This window comes from Calonectris borealis, chromosome 8, assembly GCF_964195595.1.
Source record: "Calonectris borealis chromosome 8, bCalBor7.hap1.2, whole genome shotgun sequence".
Taxonomy (NCBI): domain Eukaryota; kingdom Metazoa; phylum Chordata; class Aves; order Procellariiformes; family Procellariidae; genus Calonectris; species Calonectris borealis.
Window position 1 is genome coordinate 33941916 of NC_134319.1, and position 12640 is coordinate 33954555.

A 12640-nucleotide genomic window follows, 5' to 3' on the forward strand; every position below is an offset into this window, starting at 1 on the left:
CTTTGCTCATGGCTAGTTCTGGTGTTGTAGGAGACTGATCAGTGATCAATTAATCCTCAGTCCCTCTGTATTTCATTGTTCTGATGAATCTGTGATAAAAGCGGGTGTTTGGCGTTGGATGTCTTACCCTGTGCTATGTTCTTTCCTTTGGTAGGCGATTGAAAAATCAGTTGGAATAACTCTGTAAGTTTGAGTATTGCGAAAACTGTTGTGTCTTTGTTTTTTGTTTTTGTTGCTTAGATTCGAAGCTGGGTCCAGCAGAAGTCTGGACGTCCAGACAGGCTCTACAGGACTTATATCAGAAAATGCTAGTGACCGATTTGGAATATGCTTTAGATAAAAAAGTGGAGCAGGACCTGTAAGTACCTCAATAAATTTGTATGTATATATGTAATCTGGGCTGATGAGCAGGAAACCTTGAGACCTCCAGAAAAGCGATTGTATCCTATGAAATGGTTGTCTTATTTCCTTTAAAATGAGAGCTTTTATCTAAACATGAGAATGCACTGCAGAGTCGATGAAGAGCATTCAGTAGGTTAGTATTTTATCTCTGGCAATTAGTAGCAGCCATGTCATGCAGGAGTGGGTTTTGGTGAGCCAGATAGAAGGGAGGGAGCTAAGAAACATCAGTCTTCTGTGCTGTCAGGGAAGCGCTGAAGTTTGGCGTTTCCAGAAAGGAGGGAATTTGCCTGACGCAATCACCTGGAGTTTTGGGCAAAGTCTAACAGGAGACCCTCACTTTAAGCCCTCTAAGGTAGGGCTGGGCAGAGGGAGGAATATCAGAAGTTTACTGGGGTGCTCATGGCATCAGGGGAAGATCCTGCTGGGTTTTCTCCATGCCCTCAGTCCATTCCCTGTTAAGATGCAGACATGGGTTGTAACAGGTTTAGTTGAGAAGCATGTGGTTCTTCCGGCACTTGGAGGGAAGCAAGACGAGTAGGCTGGCTGCGTTGTGCTGTCCGTGCCTCCAGATGCTAAATGATTTTTAACTCAAATTTCTATACCCCACATCCTGTTTTCAGAAGAGAGCTATGCTGCCTAAAACAAAAAAATTACAAGCGAATATTAATGCTCTTACAGTGTTAGCTATACAATCTCAGGTTTGATTTCTGTAGTTATGAGAGGTGGGGAGAGGTAATTCTTCTGTGTTTAACATTATTTCTAATCTGAATGTTGTCTGAATTTGAATATACTTCATTTTCATGTCTGATGCTATGTAATTAAACAGTTCTTTCCTGTTGCTTATGCTATCTGCATAAGGCACTTCCAAAATAAAAAAGGAAAACACTTCTTTTGTTTTCAGTTGGAATCATGCCTTTAAAAATCAGATCACGACGCTACAGGGTCAGGCGAAAAATAGAGCAAATCCAAATCGGAGCGAAGTTCAGGCGAACCTCTCTCTGTTCTTAGAGGCAGCTAGTGGCTTCTACACACAGGTGAGTTGCAAAAAATATGTTGGTTGTGGTATATTTGCATAGTCTGGAAGCAAGTGTGCTTCAGCCTTATACTGCTAACGCGCGCGTCCTTTACAAAGCTTTGGCTGTCAGATCTCCTGTGCCGCTCCAGCAACTGCTCATGAGCTCTGATATCATACCAGCATGAAGAACTAGTATTAATCTCTTTGAGGAAGGGCGGGATGATCGGTTTTAGGTGGGTAAAATCTGTTCTTTTCCCTTAGTGTAGGAAACTTGCTGTTCTGGATCAAGCAGTGTACCTTGCTAACGCCAATGCTCTCAGTGGAACATGTCTGCAAAGCTGGGGATGTGCTTTCGATCAGCTGCAGTCTCTAGTTGATCTCAAACTTCTGCAAATCTGGTAGTTGTTTTGGTGCCCCATAAAAACATGGCATCAATTTAAGTTCCCTTCCATAGAATCTGCTTTAGAGCCTAAAAACCACATCTTTGGGTAAGATCAAAGGTTCACTTAGCCCCGTATTTTGTCTCTTACAGTACTCTGCTGTGACTGCTCAGAGCGAGCATTAAGCGGCAGAAAAATGTAGAATGGTATTTCCTTCCTCCAGTCTCTTGCTTTCTGGCTGTACATTTGTTGCCTTCTTGAGCTCGTTTGTATCTGAATCATCTAGCTATTAGGAGATGTAGCCTTCATTGACTCTTCAGTCCCTCTTGAAGCCATTTACTCTGGTCTCTGCAGTGATCTGTGGTGAAGAATACTGTGTTTTAATTGTAATGTCTAAGAGAAACAACGACACAAAAAACCCCCAATCCCAACAAACGTGTTAACTGATGATTTCATTGTACTTTTTTCTGCCATTTCTCTAAAAATCCATTCACCTTCTCATTCCTATGCATGAATTTGTGGGCCATTGCCATAATTCCTTTTCATTTTGAAAAAGATGAGACTTCTCCAACATAGGGAATGATAAGCAAAGACAATCAGTTTTGTTCTTGGCTCCAGTTATTCAAGAACAGAAATATGTGCAGAATTCCAAAATGCAGATGCACTGAGGATGCGTGTGATGCCTTAATGTTTTGTGCTTTCTTCTGTGTCCCTTCCTTGTAACTCCTAACGCTGATGGTGAGCATTGAGTTAATGTTTTCCAAGAACTATGTGCATACTATGTACATATCTGAATACAGATTTTTTCTGAATAATACCTAACTTGGTGGCCACCACTAAGCATTTAAGTGCGTTTAAGTAGGGTGGTTGCCTCCAAGAGTGTAATGTAGCATTTACAACATATAATGTCTTGCTTGTTTTTTGATCAAGACTCCCAGGCTTACAAGCACATCTTCAGTCTTAATTCTATATTTTTGTCAACAGTTATTTAGAATTGCTAACTTCAGTTACAGGAGTTTTTCTTCTGCTTAAGCAAAGCTGTATTGGTGAGTGCTCTTGAGCTAAGTGTCTTTTGCGAGGTTTTCAGTTAATTGCAAAAGGGATGTGATTCCTGTTCGTGTATTTATTCCTTACTGCCAGTGTTTTGCCCATACTTTCTTTGCAATGTTATTCAGCTTGTAGATCATGGAGTATAAGAGTCAGTGTGTGATAATGGTCTTAAAGTTAACTTGCCTTTCTTTCCCTTTTTCCCCTCATTCGGTGTATGCTTCAGCAACATTGTCACTGCTGAATCTTCTATCCCAAGTAGTGGTCTGACTAGACTTTCTATTGTGGCTAGTTTGCACTGTCTTCAGGTTACAACACGCACAGTAGGTCGTTCTTACTATATCAGTTCCTAGTTTGATTCTGAACATCTGCAAGGCAATCTCATTTTTTTTCCAGAATCTGTGTGATTATCTTTTTTTTTTTTTTTTCCTTCCTTCTTCCCCCCTTGGGCATTGTTTTTTGGAAAGCTTCTGATTTGAAGCAGCCAGTTTGCCAAGGGTTTTCTACCATCTACACAGTTTGTCTTGCAAAAGCCTTGTTCTTCCCTGCAGTGTATCAGGGAATTTCGCTGCTCTTGCGTATAACACCTCAGACTGGGTTGTCTTTCTCTGTTTGCTGTGATGTTAATCGTCCTATTTTTAGTCTATAAAGATTTTGCTCGGGCAAGATACTTGCTCTCCAACTGTGAGGCCTGTGTAAATGACATCTTTGAAAGAGAGCATGAATTCTTCTAATTCAGCATGTTGGAAGATGTCAAGTTTCTCTTTTATCCGGCTTTCATCTGTGAGATCCCTCTCGTTTGGGGATTTTTATCTACTGCATAAAAGACAGAGCAAAAGGGGAGGGAGGTGTAACACAAACCTTTTTCTGCAGCAAGCAAAAGCACCGCATCGCATGTTTAGCCGTTGACAGAGTGCGCATCTCTGTCAGCCCTGGGCTTTCTATATGCCTGTATCTGGAAGTGGAACCCTGCTGCAGGTCTGTTTTCTTTGGAGACTGAGTATGTTCCCAGCTGGGAGAAAGTCTGTCGATTCTCACTTTCATTTTTAACCCTGTAACACGGTAGAACAAACCCTTTTCATCACTACATGGTTACTGTTACTTTCCGGAGTATTTGCTGGAGTCCGTTAGGAAAAACTTCAAAAGCACTAATTAGAATGGTTTTCCTTCAGTCACCTTTTGAGATATTTGATCAATTAGCTGATGCCTTGGTCTTTGAAAGAGTCTCACGGTTAGCTTAGCATAAATATTTACTGACAACTCAGCCACTGAACTGTTGGCCACCATTGCCTTGCGTTGCCTACAAACTTGGTTTTGTTCTGGCTCCTCTCTAAAGTTTAAGGCAGGGTAGTGCTGTTTCTTATGTTGGAACAAGCTTCTTCAGAGGATGAGTGGCATTCCTTTCTCATATTTTCAGAGAATGGTGTCACTTCATCTAGGTATAAAAAAGACTGTGTTCCTCTTACGAGTGGCCTGTTTAAAAAAAAAAAAAAAGGGCAGCGAAATTTAAACCTCTCATAGTCAATCTCCACTGATGCATACTTGGTAATTTAAGTATCATGGGAATTGAGTTGCTTACGTGTTTGGGATGCACAGCTCTGTTATAGAAGAGAAGTAAAACTTCTCTTCATGGTTCTGGGCAGAACAATGCAGCATGGAGCTCAATGACTTCTGTATGGAGAATGTAATTTAAAGTCTCCCTTCCAGTAACCTAGGCTTGTTCACTTCAAATATATTTAGCTAATCCGTGCCTCCGCATGATGACCTGCTAGTTTTGTCTGTTGTCTCAATACTTTTCTGATTACTGTCTCTAGCTGCTACTAAACTAGACCTGTTTTTCTAGTTATTACAGGAATTGTGCACAGTTTTTAATGTAGACTTGCCATGTCGTGTAAAGTCTTCCCAGCTGGGAATCATTAGCAATAAACAGACGCACACCAGCGCCATAGTGAAGCCGCAGTCTAGCTCCTGCTCTTATATCTGCCAGCACTGCCTTGTCCACCTTGGAGATATTGGTGAGTTTTTGAAGGAAAAAGAGGTGGGACACGGAGTTCTAGCTGTGTTCAGCCATCACGAAGAGGGATCTGTACATACCCTGGGCAGCTGACCAAGTGTGCTCCAAATTAGTTGCTAGTAGCCGATTGTATGTTTGGTGGTTGCTGCAGGGGGAAAGGTCTGGAAAGCAATGCTGTTAGACTTTTCTAATGTGTGTTACACATTAACGCACGGAGACAGTTAATCACTAGCTTTCTAGTGATTTGCTAGAATCTGTCTTTTGGCATACTAATCATGTTATAGCTGGTAGGCATAGTGAAATGTTGAAGCCGGTAACTATTACAAAAGCTTGTTGCAGCAGGCTAGCATGCTTCTCCATTTCAGAACATTACTTTTAAATCTTGTATACAAAGGCAACAGTTAGAAATCCAGCCTTTCATAAACGACGTTTCTCTTCTACATTAAGTTCAACAGGTTTATTTCTTTGTTGATTAGGGTAGAACTATGTGTTGTAGAAAGTTCTCTTTTCACAGGAATCTGCAATTGCTTTTGTAATAACCTAAAAGTAGATACAGTTGCTTATTGTGCAAAGAAGTACGAAAAATATTTCTAGCTGTCTGGATGGCACAAAATCTTTCTAAATAAAACTGGTAAGCTGTGACAATAGGATCTGAGGAAAAACAACCACCTTAAAATTCAACGTTTTGAATCTTCATGATGCTTGTTGTAGTTGTATGTTCTTCTGATGCTTGTTTCTGAAATAATAGTAAAATGCTCTTCAGGTAAACTGGGCTGTATTAAAGTAAGTGCATGAGAGTTGAATTTTTTGTCTCAACTTGTTTTTTTTGTTGTTTCCTTAGCTCGCTATAGGAATCAGACCAGCCAGGCAGAGTCTTACTACAGACATGCAGCTCAGCTTGTCCCTTCTAATGGTGAGTCTGGGATACCTTTTAGGTTCATAATTCCAAAAGAAGATTTGGGGTATTGCTTTTCTTGTGTGGCAGTTGGAAACTTGGGAAGAAACTTTATATAAAATCCCCAAATACCCAAAACAATCATGCAACAAAGCCGGACCCATTGGTAAATCATTTAGATAGTAGCTGTTTGCCTGATATGTGTCACTTGTGTCCTTTTTGTGAAGATGTTAAAAAAAAAAAAAAAAAGTTGATGCACAGCTTCACTCCAAGGCTTCACTACTGCTACATTATACTGTGTTACATTAATATGTTATAAAGTACAATTAATGAAAACTTGCCTACCAGCGGCATCTTTTCTTTTATTGCTTGTTCACATGCCAGTTTGCAAAGTTTAGTAGCTAAAATCGGACTTTTCAAGTTGCTCATGCAAGTTGAGAGCTTCTTTAGTTCAGGTATCTAGCTTTTTGCACTATATTTGTTGTCCAATTTTAAAGCACGTGTTTAAAAAACAGAAGAAAGGAAAAAAAAAACACCAGGGAACACCACCACCACCAAACAAGAAAAAAATGTACTGCAAGTTTGGAAGCGCTTTCATTTGAGTAGTACTGATACGAGGCTGGAGTAAAAGGGTCAGCAGATGATTCGAACCTTGTATGCTGAAGATTTTAGAACTTTGTGCTGTCTTTTAAGGTGACCATACTTAGGCTGAAATCTAGCACACTTCAGTCCATGACAACTTGTTGGACAACTTGTCTTTTTCTTCCTTAGGTCAGCCTTATAATCAGTTGGCTATTCTAGCTTCCTCCAAAGGAGATCACTTGACCACAATTTTCTACTACTGCAGAAGCATTGCTGTGAAGTTTCCTTTCCCAGCTGCCTCCACTAACCTACAAAAAGCACTTTCTAAAGCACTGGAAAGGTAAGACTAAGCATAATGTATTTCCGCTCGGATAAGATGGAGGAGACTTCTTCCAAATGTACCTCCCTTGCCAGAAGTTATTCATGTTTGGTAGTAGGAACAGAAGTTCCTCGACCCCCGGCCAGTCAGAGCGTCCTTACACATGTATGGAACAAAGAACAGTTTGTGTCTGAGATGCTCCTGAGTGTGAACAGTGAATGCAGGAAATATGCATATTGTGCCAACAGGAAAAAGTAGCTTTGCCTGGGCATTCCTCCTTTCTTGAACTTCACAGAAAAAGTATGTAATGTTATGTGCAGCTGTATCTAATTCCAAAGACTGAAGTCGGATATTTCTGTTCCGAATGTAGTCGTGATGAGGTGAAGACTCGATGGAGCGTGTCTGACTTCATCAAGGCATTTATTAAATTCCATGGCCATGTGTACCTAAGCAAGAGCTTGGAGAAGCTGAGCCCTCTTCGAGAAAAGCTGGAAGAACAGTTCAAGGTTAGTGCTAACAACATACTAATTAGTGTATTGAGGAGAGTATTTTTAGCAGCTGAGTTCTGAAATTACAGTCCAGTAATAACTTTTTCACATGCTAATATACAGGAAGCTCAAGTAGCCAGTTATGGAAGGTTTGCATTGCAGCTAATATTGGATAGTTCTGTTGACTTCTGCAAATAGTAGGGATTTTTCCCGTTTGACATGTGGTGCGTTATTGGTGGAGATACAGGAGAAATCAATGACCACCGTTGATTCTCTGCTCTTTAACCTGGATGAGTCTTGGATACCTGTGGAAAGCACTTGATTCATCTGGGAAGTCTTGGCTCAATTGCCTGAGGAATTTTGAGAGCTTCATTTTTGGATGGCGTTCATTCATTCCCACTGGTTATTAAGGCTGCTTTTAATCTTCCTCAGACAACTTGCCTCTCCTGTCAGCGGTTTGCCTTTAAAAAGTGTTCCAGTACAACCTTAATTTGTGTGTAGACTAGAACTATTCAGAACACGTTTCCTCTGGAAAATCCAGGAGTACCCATTAATTGTATTAGCTATCTCATTAAGTTGGACAATATAGCAAAGATTGAAACAAAGAGAATTTTGTAAGGTATTTATACAAGGTAGTATAATTTCAAAGAGGACATCGTATTAACTGTTAGGTGCCTTTTGGAAACTGCTCTGCTTCAGCATCTTCATTTGTGGAAAATGAGCAGGTAGTATGGATATGTTCACCAGAGCAGTTGATGCTTTTCCAAATTAAGAAAGGGGAAGGTGGTCTTAGCAATATAAAGAATTACAAATGTTCTTTACAGTGTCTTTTTGCATTTTTGCATTGAATTGGGCTGCTACAGCTAGGTCCAAACTGTCTTTAAAATAAATTTTAAAAAATCGCAAAACTCGTTGTGAATTCTGTTAGCTTTGAATGTGAGCTGCTTGAACACTGGGAGTTAATGTTGTTTCAAAATTAAATAATTGTATCTCTTTTTGTGTGTGATGTTGGCTGTTGAACAAGTGCTGCTTTTTCCACAGTGCTTATAATCAATAATTATGAACATTGCTCAGGCATGTGGAACAGTCTTATTTTTCTGAACTGATCCAGGGTGTTAAAATAGAGCTAATTGAGCCCTGCTTTGTTGCTTAGATTACTTTTTTGTTTATATTATGCAACATAAGGCTTAATTTACTAGAGAGCAACTCTTCTGACTTAAATGGGTTGAATGTGGATGTGAAATTGCCTGTATGGCGGATAATCACTTTAACTTTGTGGCTGATTTTAACTCTGAATGAGGAGAGCAGTCGTAGGGTAGGAGTGTTCAGCCAGGCCCATGATTCTGCTGCTGACAGCTCTGCCAGTTTGAGTTGTCGGCTGTAGAGTGCTTCATGCCCTTAATTAGAAATCAAGGTTGAACATGGAGCTCAAACCTTTTCCTGATGCTTCTGCTGGTTAATCCACTTGCCTCCCTGACTGTCGTGTCTGAAGATAAGTTGATTGTGGTTTAGGATATCTCCTTTTTTGCACAATGCTCCAAAAAAAGCATTGAAATTTCTTTTCCTGTTCTGAGAAAAGTGTCTTTTACAGCATAGTTACTGAAATGCATTTGTAAATAGCTCATGCTATTTTAGTCCACCATGGCATTCCATGACCCATGAAGTCAGATGTGGAATTAGTCTTTAATACATAACCACACAGTAGTTAAATTTTCCTGGGGTGTTTTTGTAAAGTGTCACCTTCTCCGTGCTGTTTCTTTGAAAGACTGAAAAATACAGTGGATACACATGCCTCTGCAATTCTTGCAGTGGCACTGCAATGCTGTCATTGCACGTTAAAGTTGCACTTGCTCTGAAAGAGAACCAGTCCAAGGAGATGTTGATTTGTTGTGCATACGAGTTGGTGTACGAGCAAAAACGTTGGACTTACCAGTGGGCATCTGCCCATGTCCTCCTGGGAAGCCCAGAGCTGTGCTAATAGGGGTGACCTGAAAATAAAATCTAGAATGAATGTTGCCTTAAGGGCAGAAGCATTAGTCAAGCAGTGAAGTAGCAACTACTAATCCTTTCAAGTGTGTGCTTTACCATATAAAAATACATACATTGTACATCTCTTTGTTGCAGAGGTTGTTATTCCAAAAGGCCTTCAATTCTCAACAGTTAGTACATATTACTGTTATCAATCTGTTTCAATTACATCACCTGCGAGACTTCAGCAATGAAACAGAGCAGCACAGCTACAGCCAGGATGAGCAGCTCTGCTGGACACAGTTACTGGCTCTCTTCAGTAAGTATGAAAACTAATTGATTTTTGTATTTCTCTTTCGGTTTTGTATGGAATCCATTAGTAATTTGCTGTCAGTATCTAGCTTAATGGTTGTGCGAGGCAAGTGATGAGAATAGACGTTATGAGAGAAAGTTAAGAGAAAAGGTGGTTGCGTAGGATCATTTATGTCTAGCAGTGCTGACTGACGCTGGATATATGTGCCCTGGGCTTAATCCGTTTGAAGCCTTACAGAACTCTGCATCTTTTTCCTGGTTCTGAAAGGACATTTTAACTTGGGTGCAAAGTTGGATCCAGCTTGGCGGTTGGTAGTACGCTGCTTGGGGGGCCGCTCTGCAGTTGGCTGCAACGCGGTTTGAGTTGCTTTGAATGGAGCTGGTTCTGATTGAACAGGACTGAAGTTGAAGCTGACTGAACTAGGACCTCAACTGCTTCTGTGCTCTTGATAATATCAGCTAGGAGATTAGTGGGAATGCACAGCATTTTAGACTCAAGCCGCATAATACTGATTTGCTTAACCTGATCCGGCCCATGATCAGCTTAGCCTTGTTTGTAAACACCTGAATTTCTGAATAGCTGAATTTCTCCAGATTCCAGCCTGGAGTTGATTCTGAAAGCGCCACGGTCACACTGGTGTGGTTACTGTTTCTCAGCTGTGTGCCCTGATGGGTCTGAGCTGGGTGCCTGCCTGCAGAGCTAGCTGCGGTGGATTTGTGTGCCTGCTGACCTGGGAAAGTGGATAAAATGCAATAGACAGTTGAGTTGATAATTTCTAATAAATAAATGGATGAATGTTTTTGTAATGGGCTTGTCTCACTGGATTTTGTTAACTTACCAAAATGATTTGCTATGACACTTAAAAAGGAGAGGGGAGAAAAAACACCAAGACCAAGATTCTGCTTCGTGGTAGAAAACTCTTTATTGAAAAAAAGGTGTTCTGATCTGCCGGTGGATTTTTTTAAGATTAAGTAATTGGGCTGCTTTGTTCTAAAGAACTAGCTCTTAAGAATAGGGTTTTACGGGTGAGGTGTGTTTGATTAGGTTATTTGATCAACTTTAAAGTGTCATTCCCACATCGTTTGTTGTTGTTTTGTTTGTTTTTTTTTTCCCCCTGCTCTGTTTCTAGTGTCCTTTCTTGGAGTTCTGTGCAAGTGCCCTTTACAAAATGACTACCAGGAGGACTCTGGGGCTGCCTATCCTCTTCCAGCTGTGAAGGTTTCGATGGACTGGCTGAAACTTAGGCCCAGTGTTTTCCAGGAGGCCGTGGTTGATGAAAGACGGTAGTGAGTGTTAATCTTTCTTTTGATACATTTAATTGCATAAAGTAATAATAACTGAGGATACGCAAATTAGTAATGGGAGAAGTGATCGTATAACTCGTTATTACAGACATCAAAATGATAGAGAATGTTTGTGCTAAAAAGTTCATAAAACAAAACATGAGACTTGTGGGCTACATAAGAAGATTCACTGTTTTAATTGGCTTTTGGTTTGCATGTAACTTTTTTTTTTTAAGATCAGAGGGATCTACTTTATAATGTCTGACTTGAGCATGACTACTGAGTGTACCCTTAGTCTCACCTATTGTAATGATTTCTCAGATTTGTTGAGGTAGGTAGCAGGAAAATACTTGCCTTAATTTCATGCATTAAGCCATCTCTCGGGCAGTGCTGGAATCCAGTTTTCCTGGCTCATCATCCAGGAATTAAATTGAATTTAGTAGAGGGGGTCTTTAAATGTCAGCACAGGCATTACTGTTCTGGACTGTTGCTCTGATTTTTCACTTCTGCCTCTGATCTCATAAACTTAGGCTTAAATAGGTCAAAACTCGCTAACTTTTTTTATAGCCTGTTAACTTTTCATGAATTATAGCAATTCAATAAAGTGTTTCTGACCTGTAAGATGTTTCTTCAGATCGGAGTGAGTGTTACTGATACAGTTGGATGAGTATTTTTCCTAGGATGGCCACTTTAAGGAAAACAGTGTGAAACCAGCTTGCTTAGCTGATGTTGTGCGATGTGCCATGGTGGTTTCAGCTCTCTCTTGGCAGTGTGTGCTGTAAGACGCGATTCTAGCCAAGGCTCACATTTTCTGTACATTGCTGTATGGGGAGCAGGGGTCCCTATAACCTCAGTTTGCTAAATGAGTAATAAGACTCGCTCAAATGTGTGCAAAACCTAAAGCCCTGGAGCTTTGGGAACTTCAATTCCAGAGTTCCTGAAGGCAAGATTAAGGAAAATTCACAAATTGTGCTGAGATAGTAGTAAGTATTACTGCATACATATTCTGAAGGAAGACTTTGTACCAGTATTTTAATAGGGAAGATTAGTACTTGATATAAAGTGGTCCTTGCAGAGAGGAGATGCAGGCAGTACTCTATGGAGTATCAAAATGAACCTTGAGGTGTGAATGTATATTGAGTTAGCCAGAGGAGGTCCTTCTGCCCATAAAACTATCAGGCTCTCTTTAAAGAACATGCCTGGTTTTTAAATCTGTGGTGTGATTCTGTGATGTTCTCAGGTAGCCGTCGTACAAAGGAGTTGTGAAGTGGGCAGCAAACAGCTATAGAATGCACAGGAGAACTTGAAAAGAAAGTTAAGTACTGCTAAGAGTTGTCAAAATGGGCATTAGTTAGTAGCCATTACATTTGTTGGCTCTAAAAAATCGAGATGACTGTCCATCTTCCCCATTATTTGTAAGGATGAGAGTTTTCTTTTTATTTTTATTGGAAGATCCTAATGAAAGTAATTCTTTACAGACTACACAAACACACACACACACACGCCTTTATTGGCCTCTGTTTAATAACCTGATGTCTGCTTTATATTGAAAAGTCTTCCTTACTCTGAATTCATACTTAATTGTGCTCTTGGTTCAAGAAATAATCCTTATTCCTTTTTAAACTTTCAGTTGTCCCCACTTTATGCTTATCATTTTCCTGTGGATAATTAATCCTACCCCAGCAGGGACTGGGACTGAATGAGCATCTGAAACAGGAAGGAAACACGTTTACCTAGAAAAGTAGATGAATCTGAAGGCAAGAACTGAGGACAGAAATTACTGTATCAATACTAGTGTGTGCTCTTTGGAAATGAGTTTTCCAAACCTGCCCTGTAGAAGCCACATTAGGTCTAGATTTTTACATGTGTCACTACATGGCACTTCTTTAGAGATCTCTTATTATGAAATCTCATTATTTCAAATGTTGTACAGG

General features: G+C 40.2%; 1 protein-coding gene across 8 annotated transcripts in view; it reads left to right on the forward strand.

Annotated features, from left to right (window-relative positions):
• SMG7 (SMG7 nonsense mediated mRNA decay factor) overlaps positions 1-12640 on the forward strand; it is a 54362-nt gene that overhangs the window by 22850 nt on the left and 18872 nt on the right. For 6 of the 8 annotated variants that reach the window (XM_075156948.1, XM_075156946.1, XM_075156941.1 and 3 more), the window contains 8 exons: positions 241-358; positions 1304-1436; positions 4688-4859; positions 5700-5771; positions 6525-6675; positions 7025-7160; positions 9267-9429; positions 10553-10709. In XM_075156948.1, coding sequence (XP_075013049.1) covers positions 241-358; positions 1304-1436; positions 4688-4859; positions 5700-5771; positions 6525-6675; positions 7025-7160; positions 9267-9429; positions 10553-10709 — 1102 coding nt within the window. The remainder of the gene's footprint in view (positions 1-240; positions 359-1303; positions 1437-4687; positions 4860-5699; positions 5772-6524; positions 6676-7024; positions 7161-9266; positions 9430-10552; positions 10710-12640) is intronic. The other 2 variants (XM_075156944.1, XM_075156945.1) reach the window with 1 other exon arrangement.